Genomic DNA, 18,835 nt, shown 5'->3' on the forward strand with positions numbered 1-18,835 from the left:
GTTTTCAATAATACTTATATGGTACCCTATGTTTTAAAATTATACATATTTGATACCCTAAACTCAGATTTGATAGATAAAATTTTGTCAATATAATCAAACTGTTATCAGTTATATATAATTAAGTAATTAAATTTAAATTTAGAACTTATATAATTGACAGCAGCAGTTTGATTAAATTGATAAAATTTTATTAATTAAATTTGAGTTTAGGGTACTAAATATGTACGATTTTAAAATACATGGTATCATATAAACATTATTGAAAATAAAAAGTACAAAAATGATACTTTGCAAAAACACAGGGTACCAAATGGTTACCTAGCCTTTGTTAAAGTAATTATAAAACAATTTACTCATTTGGTACTTTATGTTTTTACAAAATATCATTTTGGTATTCTCTGTTTTCAATAATGTTTATATGGTACCCTATGTTTTAAAATTATACATATTTGATACCCTAGACTCAGATTTGATAGATAAAATTTTGTCAATATAATCAAACTGTTATCAGTTATATATAATTAAGTAATTAAATTTAAATTTGGAACTTATATAATTGACAGCAGTTTGATTAAATTGATAAAATTTTATTAATTAAATTTGAGTTTAGGTACTAAATATGTACGATTTTAAAATACAGGGTATCATATAAACATTATTGAAAATAAAAAGTACAAAAATGATACTTTGCAAAAACACAGGGTACTAAATGGTTACCTAGCCTTTGTTAAAGTAATTATAAAACAAAATCTAATTATATGCTCGCAACTTTAATACTTTAATATATTACTATTATAACAAAATATACTTATGTAAAATAAAAGAAATAAAAATATGATTTTGTTTAAAACAATTTAAATACTAATACAAAATAAAGCTTTAAAAACAAAATCCAAAATATAAATATAATTAAACATATGTTTTAATAAATAAATGTAAAAATTGAAAATAATTATAAAAGTATAATAGAATTAAGTTCAAAATTAAAAAAAAGAACCTTTAGTTATTATTCAAATTTAAATAATTTTATATTTTAGTTTATTTTTTTATTAATAATTGAAATTATAAAAATATCAGCGTATTAAAGCTTTAAAAATTAGTTTAGAAAATTCTATATATTTTTTACTAAATTAAAAAAAATAAGTATTAATATTAGATATTTTAGAAACCTAGAGCTAACATTGTATTTCACTTAAATTAGGGGACCAAAATAACATTGTAGTTTCTGCTTCGGTAGTAGGGTGGGGTTAGTAATCTCGGTACAACCTATTTCTAATATTTATGTTATCATCTTAATAAAAAAATAACACTAATGTGTATTATTATTAGAGAGCATATGATATGATAGTATTAGACTAGATTAAAAATTATTATTAGAAAAAAAAATGAATTGATATATTCACTAAAAAAATTATTATTATGAATAAATGTCATTTTCAATTGCAATAAAAAATTATTTATATGACTAACAAATAATATCGTCAGTTTTAGTCACAATTATTTATTATATATTATTAAGGTATGACTACGATGGTGAATCAATATCGTAGTGTACTTCAGTTCATACATGTGGAAAAATTATAACCCCTATATATTTACACGTGGTGTTTATTGTAGCTACCACAAATCATTTGCATGTTTTTGAGAAATTTAGAATAATTTAGGGTATCAAAAACATGGTAACATATATAATATTTGCACATGGTGGTACTCGAAGTCTAAAATCGTATTTGTAACACCCTAAATTATTCAAAATTTCCTAAAAACATGCAGGAAGTTTGCTGTGATTACAATAAACAGTGTTGTTTACCCAAAAATAGCTCCTGATGACGTGGCAAGAACTTATTACACGTGGTTGGCACGTGGCAGCGTCAAAATGAAGAGGTGTTGTTCGCCTATCAACCAACTCCCTGTTGCTTCATCAGATCTCGCGGATAGATGGGACCAGTCTGGTCACATGCTTTGGTTTCTTTCCTTTAAATATTGTAATATTGTAATAACTACATTTATTATTTCTTCTTTATTTCCTTGATACTCTGATATTAGTGATAATTAAGGCTAATTGGCCCATCTAACCCCCTTGAGCCTATAAATATGAATGAGAGGGCTCAAGGAAGGAACTTTTGGGAACCTTTTTTCCAAATATATACTCATAAAAAGAGCATAAGTGTGATTATCCACCGAGATTGTAATCCTCTCAAAGCTTGTGATCACGATTTTGAGGTTCAATATCAATAAGAACACTAAGTGGACATAGGTCATTACCATTCATTGGGGCTGAACCACTATAAATTATTTGTGTCATTTCTTTACCATTTGATTCCATTCTTGACTATCATCTCATTTCTTGTCGTAATTTTGACTCCGTGTCGTTTGCCAAATCAAGGGTCAACATTCTGGTGCTTTCATTGAGAGCTTGATCAAGAAGTTTTAAGGAGATCAAATGGCAAAACACATCCAAGAAAGCTGGACAGACTGCTGGCGCTGCACCATCTCAACCTCCTCCTCCAAACGTGGCTGAGAATGAGCCACATTTGGAATTCAAAGAGGAGGAATTAGATTCAGAAACGCTGAGGGCAACACTGGGGGTGTTGCATGACGAGTTGGCCAGTCTGAAGGCCAATCAAAAGAATGCAATGGAAACCTTGGCCAGAACAGCCACCTGTGGCTCAGGATGATGTCCCAATTCGGGATCTTGAGCAACAGCTTCCATCTCAAGTTGGTCGAGGCAATCCCCAGGGCCAGAGGCAGAATAGGGTCGAGTAGCTGCCCCGCAGTCCTGACGCCCAGGGGACGAAGAGCCAAATCCACCGAGTAGGGGGCAACGTCCTTCTGCAAATAAGAGGCACAACGAGTTAGGCTCTGCAGTCAGGGCTCCCCCACGACATAATAATGCACGGGGGACACCACGACCAGCGCAGGCTTCCCCCTGATGCTCGGGAAATGTCAGCCCGAGGAGGAAACAGCGTGAACAGCCGATCGCGCCATTGTCGGCCATAGTTTAGAGACGGCCATGACTATAATGAGGCCGATTTGGGTAGGGGTAATGCTGGTCGGAGGAATGAAGAAAGAGGTGGAGACAGAAACCCCCCACCTAGAGAAAATAGGTCGACGAGCCATTACGCTGGGGGGAAACCCCGACAAAATAACGTCTTTGATCGGCTAGGAGTTAGCAAGCAGAGGCGCAGAGACAATGATTTGAGGGACGTGCTCAACGACCGTCGTGAGAGGCACGATGAGTACGCTCCTCCGGCACCGGTCACCCCAGCGATCCCAGACGTGGTTCAGGCACAAATTGATGCTTTGAACCAGGCAGTACAACAGCTAGTTGGGAGTCGAACATCTCACATAGAGTACGATCGGAGGAGAGGCACTCCGTTTGTGCAAAGGATTGTTGTGGCAAAAACCCCCAGTAAATTCAAAATGCTAGTACTGTCAAACTTTGATGGGTACGGAGACCCAGTATCTCATGTAAACAAATTTGAGATACAAATGGATATTCAGAAGGTGTCGGACGATGCCCGCTGCAGGATCTTCCCCGCCACACTATTTGATACCGCCCAAGAGTAGTTCTTTAAATTCCCTTCTGCTAGTATTGTTTCCTGGGAGATATTCGTGAAGGAATTTTACGGACAATTTTATGCGGGTCGCGTACACCCCACTGAGGCCAACCAGCTGGTCGAGATACGCCAAAAGGAGGGAGAGCCCTTAAAGGAGTATGTCCAGCGCTTTATGCGAGCAGCAGCTGGGGCCAAAACAGTGGGCGACGAGGGAAAGATGATGGTCCTAACTGCCGGGGTCAGACGCCATTCTCCCCTCTGGAACAGCCTAAGGAAGAACGGGGTAAGGAGTACCCAGGAATTTTTGGATCGAGCTGATCGATACATCAAGCTCGAAGACACAATTGCCAACGAGGATAAATCCCCTATGAAAGACAAGGGGCCAAAGGAAGAACCCTCCAAGGCCACCAACGGGTCAGATAAACCCAATGGCAACGGCAAAGGCAACGGGAATGGGAACAGAAATGGCAGAAATGGTGGAAAAAGGGCAGGCAATGAGCCATCAACATCTAAGAATAAACGCCCTAAAGGCAATAGATACGAGCCGAGATTCATCAACTATACGGCCTTTGTCGAAAGTCGAGCAGAGGTCTACCAGGCGACCAGCTCTAATGTTCCTTATAAGTGACCCACACCTATAAGGAAGGATATATCTAAGATAGATACAACAAAATCCTGTCGTTTTCACAACGACTACGGACATAACACCAACGAGTGCAACCAGTTGAAGGATGACAATTGAGTTCCTGATCAGGCAGGGACATCTAAGGAGATATGTGCGAGCCGCAAGAGGGTCTTTGTGAGAGGCTCAAGGTGGCAACGAGCAGGCGCCTACACGCCAACGCTTGTCGCCTCTACAGCCAGCTCCTGTGGCCGGAACGTTACTCCATCTGTGGTGGCCCACACCTTGCAGGGGATAGTGGGAAGGAAAGGGAGCGATACGCTTGAACCCTACGCCACGACCAGGATATCGAGATGATGAGTGTGGAGGATCGAGCACTAAAGAAGGCTCGAACAGAGGGGGAATTGATAACCTTCTCTGAAGACGATGCCCAGCACGTACGATTCCCACACTCCGATCCGATGGTCATTGACGTTAAAATTGCCAACATGATGGTTAAGAGGGTGTTGGTTGACACAGGAAGCTGAGTCAACATCTTATACAAGTCTTCACTGGAAAGAATGAAATTGTCCGTCAAGGACCTAGAGCCATGCAACCAAACCATTTATGGTTTTTCTAGCGAAGGGCTTGCCCAAAATGGGCTGATTAGTCTCCCAGTTACGGCGGGAACTGCACCTGCAAACAGGACATTACTCACTACTTTCATAGTAGTTGATTGTCCTTCTGCATATAATGCTGTAATTGGGAGGCCTATTCTGGTCAACCTGCGAGCCGTTACCTCGATATGGCACCTTGCCATGAAGTTCCCAACCGATGCAGGGGTAGGATGCGTGTTGGAAAATCAGTGGAAAGCAAGGGAGTGCTATAATGCCTCAGTGTCTAAAGCAAATAAAGGTGTATCGAGGGAAGTTGCCGGAAAAGAGCCGCAAATGGCTGTTGATGTACCGGCCCAATCAAGTGATGATGTCACCAAATAGGGCGTTGCCCAAAGTGAGGACAGAGATTTAGATCCTCGCTTTGGGGATTTTGATGAAGAAATAGGACCCATCGAGGACCTTGAGGAGCTCCAACTGGATGAAGAAGATCCGACCAGGGTTGTGAAAGTCGGTAAAAACTTAGAGACAACAACAAAGCAAGCACTGGTGGAATTTTTGAGGAAAAACCAGGAAGCCTTTGCCTGGTCGCACAAAGACATGGTTGGAATAGACCCTACAGTTATTAGCCATTTCCTGAACATAGACAAGAATTTTCCACCAGTACAGCAGAAAATGAGGCTACTTGACAAAGATAGATCAAAGGCTCTAAAGGAAGAAGTCGAGAAGCTGAAGGAGAATGGATTCATCAGGGTAGCGTTTTATCCATCATGGGTCTCTAATCCCGTGCTTGTTCCCAAGCCGAACTGCAAGTGGCGAACATGCGTGGATTTCACAGACCTTAATAAAGTCTGCCCTAAGGATTGTTTCCCACTCCATAGAATCGACCAGCTGGTCGATGCTACTGCAGGGCACGAGATTCTCTCATTCATGGATGCATACTCCGGATATAATCAGATTAGTATGCATCCTCCTGATGAGGATCACACTACCTTTCAGACTGACACAGGGCTTTACTATTACAAAGTAATGCCCTTCAGTTTGAAAAACACTGGTGCGACTGGTCAACCACATGTTTAAGGAGCTGATCGGCACAAACATGGAAGTATATGTCGATGACATGCTGGTTAATTCAAAGAAGGTAGAAGGGCATATAGGGGACTTGCAAGAATGCTTCAACGTCTTAAACAAATATCAGATGAAGCTAAATCCCCTCAAGTGCTCCTTCGGAGTAGGATCAGGGAAGTTCTTGGGATTTATAGTAAACTCGCGAGGAATTGAGGCCAATCCCGAGAAGATCAAAGCCCTGGTTGATATGAAATCGCCAGCAAAGATCAAGGATGTTCAAAGCTTGACCGGAAGAATTGCTGCTCTCAGTAGATTTATTTCCAAATCAACAGACAAATGCGTCCCATTTTTTAATCTACTATGAGGCAACAAGTAATTTGAATGGACGGAGGAGTGCGAACAAGATTTTCAAGCTTTAAAGACGCATATGTCGTAGCCACCGATTCTATCAAAGCCGGTTAATAAAGAGACTCTGTTCATCTACTTGGTGGTAACAGAATACGCTGCTAGTGCTGTCCTAGTAAGAGCAGAAGAGGGCGTGCAGAAGGCTGTTTATTATGTAAGCAAGAGGCTAATAGGAGCGGAGCTGCGGTATCCACCTGTTGAAAAATTAGCCTATTGCTTAATCTTAACCTCCAGGAAGCTGCGGCCCTACTTCTAAGCTCACCCAATCACAGTTTTGACCGACCAACCTCTACGACAACTTTTGCAGAAGCCAGAAGCCGCAGGCAGATTGTTGAAATGGGCGGTCAAACTTGGGTAGTTTGATATCTCTTACATACCACGAGCAGCAATAAAAGGATAGGTTCTGGTCGATTTCATCGTAGAACTCACTGGGCTTCAAGATAGAGAGCATCCAGAAGTGCCTGAAGAGCCTGAGCCTCAAAATCAAACTCCCCCATGGAAGTTGTACACGGACGACTCTTCTAATGAACATCACGCAGGAGCAAGAGTGATTTTGATAACGCCTAAGGGGCATCAATTTCACTGTGGAATCAGGCTCGACTTCACTGCTTCTAACAACGTAGCCGAGTATGAAGCACTGTTCGCTGGATTACGGTTAGCCAGGAGTATGCACATAAAGTCACTTGACATCTATAGTGACTCTTAGTTAGTAGTCAATCGGATCATTGGAGAGTACCAGGCCCGAGGCTTAAAAATGGTCGCTTACTTGAATAAAGCAAAGGATCTATTGGCGTAGTTTGATAAGTACACTCTCCAGCAAGTACCTCGTGACCAGAATTCAAACGCTGATGCTTTGGCCAAATTGGCAAGTGCCAAGAATGCTGACACTTTGAACATAGTGCTAGTTGAACAACTATCCGCACCAAGCATATAAGCAGAGGAGAACTCTTTGGTGATCCAGGCGGCAGATACATGGATGGCACCTTACATAGAGTGCCTGACGCAAGGCGTGTTACCGACGGACAGAAACAAAGCTAGGTTCCTTCAGCGGCAGGCTGCTAGGTATATCATGGTCAATGGAATCTTGTACCAAAGGGGATACTCAATGCCACTCCTTAGATGTATTTCGAAAGAGAAGGCCAAAGAATTGATGAAAGAGGTCCACGAAGGCTTTTGTGGGGACCATGCTGGGGGACAGAGTTTATCAAAAAAGACCTTGAGGCAAGGATACTTCTGGCCATCAATGAATGAAGAATCGATGGAATTCTTGCGGAGGTGTGACAAATGCCAGAGGTTTTAAAAAATTCCACGAGAAGCCCCTAATGAGCTAAAGCAGATGCAAAGTCCGTGCCCATTCGCAGTCTGGGGTATAGATTTATCAGATCTCTGCCCACAGGAAAGGGCGGCGTCAAGTACGCTATAGTGGCCGTTGATTACTTAACAAAATGGGCCGAAGCCAAGCCACTTGCTACCATAACGACCAAGAAAGTGCTGGATTTCGTGGTTAAAAACATTGTGTGCCGCTATGGATTGCGAAGAAAAATTGTCTCAGACAACGACACGCAGTTTGATAGTGATATGTTCACAGATTTTTGCGAATGACATGGAATTATCAAAAGCTTTTCTTCAGTCGCTCATCCTCAAGCAAACGGACAAGTCGAAGTAGTTAATAAAATGCTAAAGGATACTCTGAATAAAAGACTTGAGGAAGCGAAGGGGGCATGGCCAGAGCAATTGCCTGAAGTCCTTTGGTCGTACAGAACTTCCCTTCGAACAGAACAGGCCATACTCCATTTTCCTTGGCCTATGGATATGAGGCTATGTTACCTATTGAATTAGATCCGCCATCGCATCGAAGAATAACGTATGATCAAGGCTCTAATAGCCAGCTGTTGATGGAATCTCTTGATTTGGTCGATGAAAAGCGAGAGCAAGCCCAACTCCGAGTAGCTACTTACCAGCAAAAGGTCACTCGGTATTTCAATTCTAAAGTACGTGAAAGGAAATTCAATGTCGGAGACCTAGTACTTCAAAGGGTTTTCCTTAACACCCGCGGCTAGGCTGCTGGAGTACTCGGACCTAGTTGGGAAGGACCGTACCGAATTGAAGAAGTCCTTCAACTAGGCACCTATAAATTTGCTCGCTTAAATGGAGATCTCATCCCTCGCTATTGGAATGGAGAACACCTACGCAACACTACAAGAAAAATCAGTATTCATAACACTTAAAAACTGCTAACCGGGACTATTGATAGCACTTCTGAAAATGCTAACATAGCCCCTGTTATTAAAAGTCCAGTCTTTTCTATAACAGTTTTTGAATGTTATGTTCGGTGTTATCTTAAACTATTCAATAACACATTTTTAGGTGCTATAATATTCAAATAATAACATTTAGATAGAGTTTTTGGTTATAAATTTGAAGTTTAATCTTGTACTTTTTTCATAACAATTTTCAACTGTTACATTTGATTATTTTAATAGCATTTTTAGTTTGTTATATTATATAAATCATAACAATTTGTTTCGCTTATAATATGTTTTTAAATCGTAACATATAGTAACAAAATTTTGTTACTTTAGTGTGGATAATATATTTTAAATTTTATTTTAATAAGTATACTTATATGGTTTTTTTTTAATTAAAAGATCTTCATTATTGTATTTTGATAAAAAAAAAAACAAAATTAATCATAAAATGTAATTCTCAATAAATTGATAAACCATAAGTATTACATTAAAAAATAACTAATTCAAACCATGAATGTGTCTACTTCATAAGATATTAGTTCTAACTTAAGTTTGAAAGCATAACATAATAAAGTTTTATAATCTTGAACATTTTTTACTTCAAACTATAGTTTGGATGATGTTGTTGCTGCTGCTAATGCTATTGTTGCTGTTGTTGTAGCTGTTCTTCAGATTGTTGTGCTTGACTATGAACCCCAGATGGCGTACTAGTCCTTCGAGGGAACTTGTTCAAACTCTCTGAAAAATAAATAGAGAAAGATAAGCAGTCAGGTTTGGAGAGCTGATGCCACAAACCTAACATACAATTAGCCCCATTTAAATCATTACTGACTATAATCAACATGAACAAAACAGAATTCAGAAATCCAAATATAAATAAGCATAATAGAAAACAAAATGAAGATTCAAACAAAGCTTGGGAACAACTGCAAGATGAAAACTAAAATAAATAAATAATATAACAAGTGAATGCAAAGCCAATCCCATAACTATCATATAAACTATAACTTACCAAAGCTATAAATAAGAAAAGAGAATACAATGCAAATAAAATCAAACTTGTCAAACAACTTGCTGCCATTAAGAGAATACAGTGAATGTATATCAATATGTTTCAGTATATTTGTATTTTACTGTTTTAACAAGTTAATAATGAGTTCATACAACCCTGTAAAGATAAGGCAGTAGAAGAGGTATAGAAGAAATTTCTGCTTGAGTTTCACATACAATAAATTCAGTATTCTAACACTTAAATTGTGTCTGAAGTTAGCATAATATTATAACAAAAATAAAAGTAAGAGAAGTAATAAAATAGAATAACAAATTTAAGAAACATGAAAAATTTAAATTCTCATTTCACAGACAAAAGGATCTCTATCTCTCATATTATGTCATGGTGTTAGCCAAGGGTGATGAGGGTGCATCTAACCTTGTAAGAACCTTAGGAACTCCACTAGTATCCCTTGTTATCTGCAAACACCAATATAAAGGTTCAGGACATAGTTGGTACATACCCTTTCAGATATTTCAAAATCTAATGCAGGCATAAGCCTTTTATTTTGATGATATGGTTGAAAATGTTTTACATTTCAGCATCCTTATTATGATCTTTAATATGTACACACCACTCAGATCAAAGACTCATCAAAACCAAAGAAAGTTAAAAAAAAAAGCTAGAAATATTTTCTAACTACATGAAAGAAGAAGAAATCAGATCCCTACAGTGAAGATAACAATTGATTATAGGTGCTAACTCAAATTTTAATTTTTTGGTATTAATACAACAGAAAAGTAAGCTTAGCCAAAAAAAAAAAGGAGAAAGAAAGAAAAAAAAAAGGAGTTATAACATTACAAAAAAAGGCAATGAGGAAAGGTAGGTCAAGTATTTAATAGAGGTTAGTGAAAAAGCTTCTCACTTTAGGGTGGGCACTATTAGGATTGCAGGGACTTGAGCACCATAAGATATTGTGTTTAAAATTACCAAAATAACAATTTAGTAAATGATTTTTTTCCTCATTGGTGGTAGGTACTGTAAGGAAACTTAGTGACTGAATGAATAGAATCAATTCTCATTAATGAAGTAATGATACAAAAGAGTATATATACAGAAAAGACCAAAACTAATAAAGTAACTAATCTACAAAATAACAATAATTAGTTACAATGAACAACTAACTAACCAAAACAGTTAGTAGCTGTAAAAATTGGCCTAACAGGTACCACATTTTAATGATCTTTTGAATCTTTCTAGGGAATATTATAATGATCAAGTGTCATCAAAGGTGAGTACAAAAAGTATCATAAGCAGTCAACACTTAATGATCCTTTGGCAAATTTATCATGACAGCAGAAAAGCTACAAGTTATACTATTATAATAATTAGTTTTTCAAAATTGATAAATCAAATCAATAAAATTACTCATAAGCAAAGGAGATTACATAGCAAAAAGAGATTGAGGCATAGAGAATGTTTCAACAATTTACGCTAGCAGCAATTTATTGTTTCAACAATTTACTAGTTGCTTCATTAACATAGATATGAATATAGTAGACAATTTTATAGAGAGAGCTACAATTATAATATGAGATTTAGATTCAGATTTTACCCAAAATTGCAGAAAAAAAAGATGACACTTGGATTTCTAGAGAAAATCTAAAATGACAGAGAGAGGCTCAAATTTTACACCTTAAACATGAAATGTTGAAATGAGATAGATAAATGCTTCAATACAAGGGAAATGAGATAGGCATGCCATTGAACACACTGATAATGATAAATGAAACCTCAATCAGACTTAGTGTATAAGAACTAAACTAGATCAGTAAGTTTAGACAACATTAAAGCACTCTTCTGGATTAAGGTTGTTGTTGTTCAACAATATAAATAACATCAAAGCAATACTAGTTCCCTTTTATAACACGTAATAGAGTCAGAGAGAAACTAACATCAACATCAGATAAATGCCCTGCCATTATTTGCAAAGGTTGTATTCTTTCCATAGACCATATCCTTGCTGTCCGGTCGTGTGATGCACTAGTGAAATAGTGTCCTACAGGACTATACTGCTCCGAGAATTCATAACCAAAGAAGTTAATATATAACATTAAAATCATTACTAAGGAAAGATGACCATTATTTAATGTGGTGAAGGAAAAGAGAAGAGACAAAGTAAAGAAGTCAAAACAATTGTATGGCGGAAAATAGTAATAACACAAGTAATTGAATAGGTACAAAAGTAAAACCAATACCCCTAATATCGCTTTTTTTTTTTAACTTGAATTTAAAGAAGCAAATTCTTTTTTAGAGAAAAAAAAAGTAAAGTAGAGGAAAATCTAAAATTCTATAACACCTTATTGAATATATTTATAAAAGTTATAAATTTTAGAAAATTTCATCCAAACAAGAGAGAAAAAAAATCTCAATTTTTATTTGAATCCAAACAAGAGAGAAAAAAAATCTTTTGGATTTTCTTTTTTCCATCCTAGAATCCAAATTCCAAATAGAGGGCAAATGTTTAAGTGGCCAAGAAAGGAAACTAAAAAGGAGAATGCACACACACACACACATATATATATTGGCCACTCATTTCATGTCAAATCAACAGCAGAGATGCAAAAGAACTGCTAATATGAACTATGAACAATTTACAACTGAAAATGATGAGATATACCTGTACATCCCATACTGGGTAATTATGACCCTTGTAGCAAACAAGATTTGCATTTAGTTCAGTGCTCCATAACCGAACTGCACGAAAACAATGTAATTCTTTCATAAACAAAACAAAGAGGGAAAGAGGGAGAGAGAATAAATGACTGTACTTGTTGAATCGGCTGAAGAGGAAAGTATAAAATCTCCCATAGGACTAAAAGAAGCTGAATAAACTAGTCCTGAGTGCCCCTGAAATAAGGTATAGGGTCTTTTTCCTCCATTTGAACCAAACTCATTTGGATTTGCATCATCGTCACCCTGCGAAACAGCTGATAGCAGCAGTATTTTAAAAATAAGATATGCTTTGACCAAGATACAGAATACAGAGCAAACAAAACATACTTGTCAACAAACTAACATAGCTTTAATAAACCTAAAGAGATATTACCATCCTTAACTAGCTTTTAACTCCATGACTGCCAGCAATTTTTTAACCAAATGTTTGTTGCACTTACAGCCGAAAAAACCTAGCAATTTATGAAGGCTTAAATTGTGTGTCTATATATCCTAGACTAATTTATACACTGTAAAACACGTGCATATCTTTTTTTTAACTTTGATTTATGTACAAGAATATCTCAACACAGTAGAAACAGAGGATTGACTTACAACCAACAACCTGTTGCCCAAGCTTTGCCATATCCCAAATCTGCACAATGTGTACCAAATTTAGTAGAAAACACAAACAATTGACATGTCACATGCAACGAAAATGTAATCAAGAACAAACCTTCAGCGATGAATCTGAAAATCCAGCAGCAACCAATGACCCGTCAGGGGGTATAGTTGAACAGTTTAAACTAGAAAAAGATAAACAGGAAGATAAGAAATTGAGAAATTTTTTTTTACTAAAACAGAAAGATAATGTTGAACCGAAAAAAAATCGAAGACAATACCCATTATGTGCATTGATAAATGTATAAAAACTAACGAATGGCAGAGCAACACTGCTCAGCTGTACAAGGTTTCTCAAATCATCAAGTATAAACTGCTCAACCTCTACTGAACTGAAGCAACAAAATAAAAGATTAATCAAATAACCTAGATCAAAAGTTGACATTACAAAAACAGTGGTAGATTTCCCTTTTTTTTGCTAGAATAAACATCATAGGTATGCAAACACTAAGACTAAATCCCTCTGAAAGACTTCGATTGGCAGAGAGAATTAAAACTGGAAACAACATATTCCATCATAAAAAGATCTATTTAAACTATCGAGAATAGTCACATTCACACAAAACCAATATACATAAACTATGTTCCTCAAGCTATACAAAAGCTAAAAATATGCGTCCTCATATCTTACAGCAACTATAAAAATATGGCAACTACTTTAATTTCCTATTACTAACAAACATATATGGGAACTGTCATATAGAAAGAAAAAAAAAACCTCTTTTAGGCTACTAAATAACTCTCTGTAGGTTGACCAAGTTTTAAATAATTAATTTAGAAAAGAAGAATGATGCTTATCATTCCTAAATAATTTTGAATGAAAATGAAAAAGGGCAAAAAAATGTGATAAATACTGAGATCAGAAGACAAATGAAAAAGGAATGAATAAAAGACATTTAGATTCCATTTTAACTTCATCATACCAACATGAATCAATGGATCATAAGTGTAATACTCAGAGCACAAAGAGGGGGTAACAGAAAAAAGCAAACCCGATTGAAACAAGATAACTTTGTTGACTCACCCCCCAATGTATTTCCTTCTGATTAATCTGACTGACTGCATCCTACCTGCTGCCAGTCAATGTAACAGCCTCCGCATCATCAGAAATTGAGTTGGGCTGTCCAGGAGAAACTGTAAACCAGTACACATGCATACATTACACAACATGTAAAAATAAAGGAAGCATTTTTACATAAGCGGTAAAAGAAGAAACATGTACCTTGAAAGTTGATATGCTCATTGATAATACCAAGTACAGTGGTAGATTGAGACTTATGCAGAAATTGCAGAAGAAGCTCATAAGAATACTGAGAAGACAACAAGTCATGAGTTTTATACTGCTGCCTCACTGATTCAAGTATACGTATAAATAAGAATTCAGGCAAACAATGGAACCATGAAACACACAAATTTTACTAAAAGGAGCAAGAAAATTTATTGAGCTTGTGAAACAGAAGACAGACCCAGATTTATACTAGTTTTTGTCTCCTTTCATTTATACTAGTTTTTTCAAACAACTTCGTTTTTGTCTCCTTTCATTTATACTAGTTTTTTCAAAGACAAAACAATATTTTTATGATTGAAACACACACAAAGTAATAAGAGAAGAGCAACAAGAGCATATCCTCAAAAAAGGAACAAAAAGAAAATTAAAAAAAATTATAAATGATCCTACCTACTGAAGTAAAGAAAGTAAACACATATATTTAAAACTATTTGAAGAACAAGACACAAAGGAAATGAAGAAACAATTACATCATGTACACACCTGTAGTAGTACAGTTTTAAACAAAGTTGCTTGCCATGTTGAAAATTATTTTCCAATTCAAATAGAAAGGAAAACACAGATTCAAGCTTCATAAAAACTCATACACAAATTCAAAACATACTGAGTTTATAAAGAGAGCCAATATAAATATTAAAACTTGGTAATTTTCAATACCGAACGGTGTCGAGAAGAGAGGAATGGGCATCTGAAATGAGGATTAAGTCAAAACAGAGGGGCTTTCCACCTCACGTGCCATCTATTACTCTCCAATCAAACAAACCACTCATTCTGAAGAGCAAAAAAACTCAATCTGAATACTTTATTTTTTATGCTTATAGTGTCTCAAACCAAAGAATACAAAATGGATTATATTACTAAGCCAATGATACAGGAGAAGACAAACCATAAAACAAAACTAGGCTGCATAGCACACCACTATCAGAAACAAAATTCCCAAAACTAGCAACATGTATAGCATGTTGTAAACAGTAAACACAACTAGGATAAACAAACAAACTATATACAGAAACATAAAACACAAAAACTCTAAATCTAAAACCAATATAAAAAACAGAATACCCAAAGATGATGCCTAAGAATAATGGTACAAGTTTAATCATAAATGTGATAATAGACAAATAATAGGGACTTTAATTTAAATTACAACATCACCAAAAGATGAAATAAGACTTAGCAGGCTCTCATTAAGATCACTTTTGAATAATAAACAAACTATTATTTTGGCATAATGAAGATTGAAAAAGAAAACAGGGACATACACATAACCAAGAGTGGCTCTACTGATGAGCCCAAGAAGCAAAGAACCTTGAAACAACATGCTTGGAACCTGCACCAGGTCTCCCGTGGCATCAGGATTAGATGAAAGCAGCAGACCAACAAAAAACATTGAAAAGGACAATGCAGCACCTGTAATGACACCTTAGAACAAATAATAAAACTTATCTCAAACTAACACTTAAACAATTAAACAAACTGTTATTAACAAAAACGAATTAAGAACAAGAAATTTTCAAACAGGTTCTTCAACACGCAGCAAGAACCAACACTTTCACAACATTTGTGCTCTCAAAAGTTTCTCTCTTAACACATAAAAGCTCTTTGCTCTTTCTTGTATTCTTGCTCAGCTAAATGGACAAAAATACTAGCAAACTAAAGCATGAAGAAAAATATAACAACTATTCCTCAAAATTGGGTTAAAAGATGAGCAATATTTGCTGACAAGCCAATATTGCAAAACATGAAAAATGATCACCAATCACATAAATTTGACTTTCTTATAAAAACCTCATTTCTCTTACAGGTTATGTATGCAAGCCACCCTTTTGAAAAGATGGTAGAAGGCTAACTTGGACTAAAACAAGATACAGATGGCTTGAGAATGCCCAAAGAGGGTGATATGATATCTTTTATGAACACTTAATAGAAAGTAAGGAAAAAACACTGAGCAAGATACTTACCACTGAAACTGAAGTTACAAGGTCATACATCATTATCCCTGCATCTGCTAGAGCTACACTAGCGCATGAAATCACAACAGGCAAATCACCTACAACCAAAAAAGGATAAAGCCAAAGAGCATGCTAATTACCTTGCTTTCTTGTATACTGAACAGGAGCTAAATTCTGACACGGAAAGACCAAATTGCACAAGAACATAATAAATGAATCTTTACATTTCTTGCTCTTCTTATAGTACTGCAAGAACCCATTTTTTCTATGATTGCAAATAGACATTAAATTTTTTTGTTAATATATAATCTCATCTAAGCATATATACTTATTCAAACAAAAAGTAAGATTCCTATATCCCAGACATCCTTCACATGCTGGTCAATTCCTATATCCCAGCTAACACTCAGCACAATGTGGCTCATCAAAACAATAACTTACAAGTGCAACAAAAAGAATCTTCGGTGCACAAGTAAAAATTCAAATCATGTATCAATAAGACATTATAAATAAACTATCACAGGTACTTAGTAATTGTACTTTATGAAAACTAAATTGTGAGAAAGGAGGCATCATACTGTGCCTAAGCATAACATGAGTTTGGAAACTCAAAACAATTATCAAACCCATAAATTTTGTAGAATAACCTCACTAAAGTCAAACCCGTCGAATAAACCACCGTCGCAAGCACCATCGCACCCATGAGAGAGCCACGCTGTAGACCCACGAGTCAAGCCTCCCTGTCACACGACCCAAGCCGTGGGCCTCCATCACCTTGTTACACACCTGCAACAAACAGAGAGAAAGAAAGAAAGATTGAACGATAGAGTAGCTCAGAGAGAAAGATAGAGCGAGAGAGAGTTACCGTTGAAGAATGATGTCGTCGCACTGTCCCTCTCCAAAGCTAGTTTCCGAGAGAAGCCCCTGCACACTTCCATTCACCCGTCGACCATGTGAAAGAAATAGAGGGAGAAGAACAGAGAGAAAAGAGATCGAGAGAGAGTCGGAATGGTTAGGGCAGAGAGGTTCCATTTCAGAAAGAGAGCTTTTTTTTTTTCTTTTGTTTTCTGATTTTATATAATCAGAATGTGAATTAAAAGGAGGGGACGAAGTAAAGGCGCCATATTACTATTTTATTTGGCGCCTGAATTTCATTTGTTGTTTACTCCGTGTTTTCATTTACTTATTCAACAATAGCGTTTTAAAAATTATGTTATATTTTACCGTAATATTTACTCATATTTGTTGTAGTGCAAGTACTATCAATAAACAATTCTTCTTAAATAATTTCCTTGTATTAATTTTACTTTTTACAAGCTATGAAAAAGGGTTGGTCATTTTATGTGACTGATCGCTTATAAGTGTAAGATCATTTCGGTGATCACTCGTACATACACGATTTGTCCATTTATTACGAGAAACATAAGGGACTGTGCGCAACCAGTCATTCTTGCCAATTATTGTATTTATTACAAGTATTTGCTCATTACGTGTGTTGTTTTGCTGTATTATCGTTTAAATTCTTTACTGCGAGCATAAATGTTCGAATAGGTTTTGGTCAAGGCAAGTGACCGAGGACCTAAAGCTCCTCAATCTCTTGGGGGCATATAAGGCATCTAGTAAGCAAAGCATATCGAAAGGTATGTAAACACATGAGCAAAATAAGTGAAAGCATGCTAGGGTACTTAGAGTATTTTTCGAAATTTTATATTTTGTTAAATCAAACCAAAGTACTATGCTAAGTTCGGTCATACAAACAGGTATTATAATAAAATGCAAATATTATAATATCAAAAGTGAATCCCTTTACACCGCGAGCAATCACTGCTCGGATGTAAATGTCTAATTAAAAGTAAAAGCTGCCCATTTAGCAATAAAAATTAAAAAAGAAACTTGTCTTTACATTTTGACCTGTAGGTCGTATATTGAAAAATTAAAAATAAAAACAGTATAATTATAAGGCAGGAGGGTCTTGTGGATTTTCTTGGTTGACTGTAGCAGCGGCTTCATCGTCCACACCTTCAACGCCGGTGGCCAAGGAGATTTCGGGCGATGCTGGGATCTTCGCTTTTTCCTCTTCTGCCAAACAAGCAACGCATTGGGCTATCTCAGTGTGCCTCATGCACTCAGGAAGATAGCTGAAGTCGGCCCCTTGATTGTGTTTCCAGAAGTCATAGAAACACTTAGCTGTGGCACCCTTGTACCTCTCCAGATTGTTAGCGTTGGCTTTCTCAAGTTCGTCGATCCGAGCCTCCAACTTGTCGGCCTCTTCCCTGCTCGCGATCAAGTCCGTCTTGAGCTTTTTGGCCTCGCGGTAATTGATAAGGTTAGACTCCTTATATTGGTCCCTTGATTCGACGGCTTTGTCCAGGGCAGTCTGCTTCCCCCTCAGCTCCTTAGCTAGCTTATTTTTCTCCTCGAGCAATGCCGCGTTTGTCTTCTGAGCCGCCTCAAGCTGCTCGGCATGTTTTGCTTCAGCAGCCTTGAGCTCCTTGGCGTGCCGTTGCTCGGACGCCTTGGATTTCTCGGTGATAACTCCCGAGCGGAGCCAGCCGATAGTAACAGTCAGCATTGCCTGCGATCAGAACAAAAGTTAAAATGACTGTAATAGATAAAAGGATTGAGTCTCAACAGGAAAAGACAACTTACACTTGCGAGCTCGTTTAGTGCACGGGTTAAGATCTGGTCGACGTCCATCGACTTTGTCC

At 36.8% G+C, this 18,835-nt stretch overlaps 1 protein-coding gene and 2 long non-coding RNA genes across 3 annotated transcripts; all 3 read right to left on the reverse strand.

The window, feature by feature from the left end:
- Positions 1–8,937: 8,937 nt before the first annotated feature.
- Positions 8,938–14,877, reverse strand: LOC133804541 (uncharacterized). Its single transcript, XR_009878528.1, has 3 exons — positions 14,833–14,877; positions 9,930–9,970; positions 8,938–9,238 (listed from the first exon to the last, which is right to left on the reverse strand). It is a non-coding gene; the product is annotated as an uncharacterized LOC133804541 (long non-coding RNA).
- LOC133804339 (transcription initiation factor TFIID subunit 5-like) lies at positions 11,402–12,466 on the reverse strand. The gene is made up of 3 exons (XM_062242503.1): positions 12,323–12,466; positions 12,172–12,248; positions 11,402–11,563 (listed from the first exon to the last, which is right to left on the reverse strand). The coding sequence occupies exons 1-3, from the start codon at positions 12,360–12,362 to the stop codon at positions 11,402–11,404; spliced, it is 279 nt and encodes a 92-aa protein (XP_062098487.1). The 5' UTR covers positions 12,363–12,466.
- LOC133804881 (uncharacterized) lies at positions 12,535–13,143 on the reverse strand. The gene is made up of 3 exons (XR_009878684.1): positions 13,109–13,143; positions 12,943–13,012; positions 12,535–12,861 (listed from the first exon to the last, which is right to left on the reverse strand). It is a non-coding gene; the product is annotated as an uncharacterized LOC133804881 (long non-coding RNA).
- Positions 14,878–18,835: the final 3,958 nt, after the last annotated feature.

The sequence above is a fragment of the Humulus lupulus genome, chromosome X, assembly GCF_963169125.1.
Source record: "Humulus lupulus chromosome X, drHumLupu1.1, whole genome shotgun sequence".
Lineage (NCBI taxonomy): Eukaryota > Viridiplantae > Streptophyta > Magnoliopsida > Rosales > Cannabaceae > Humulus > Humulus lupulus.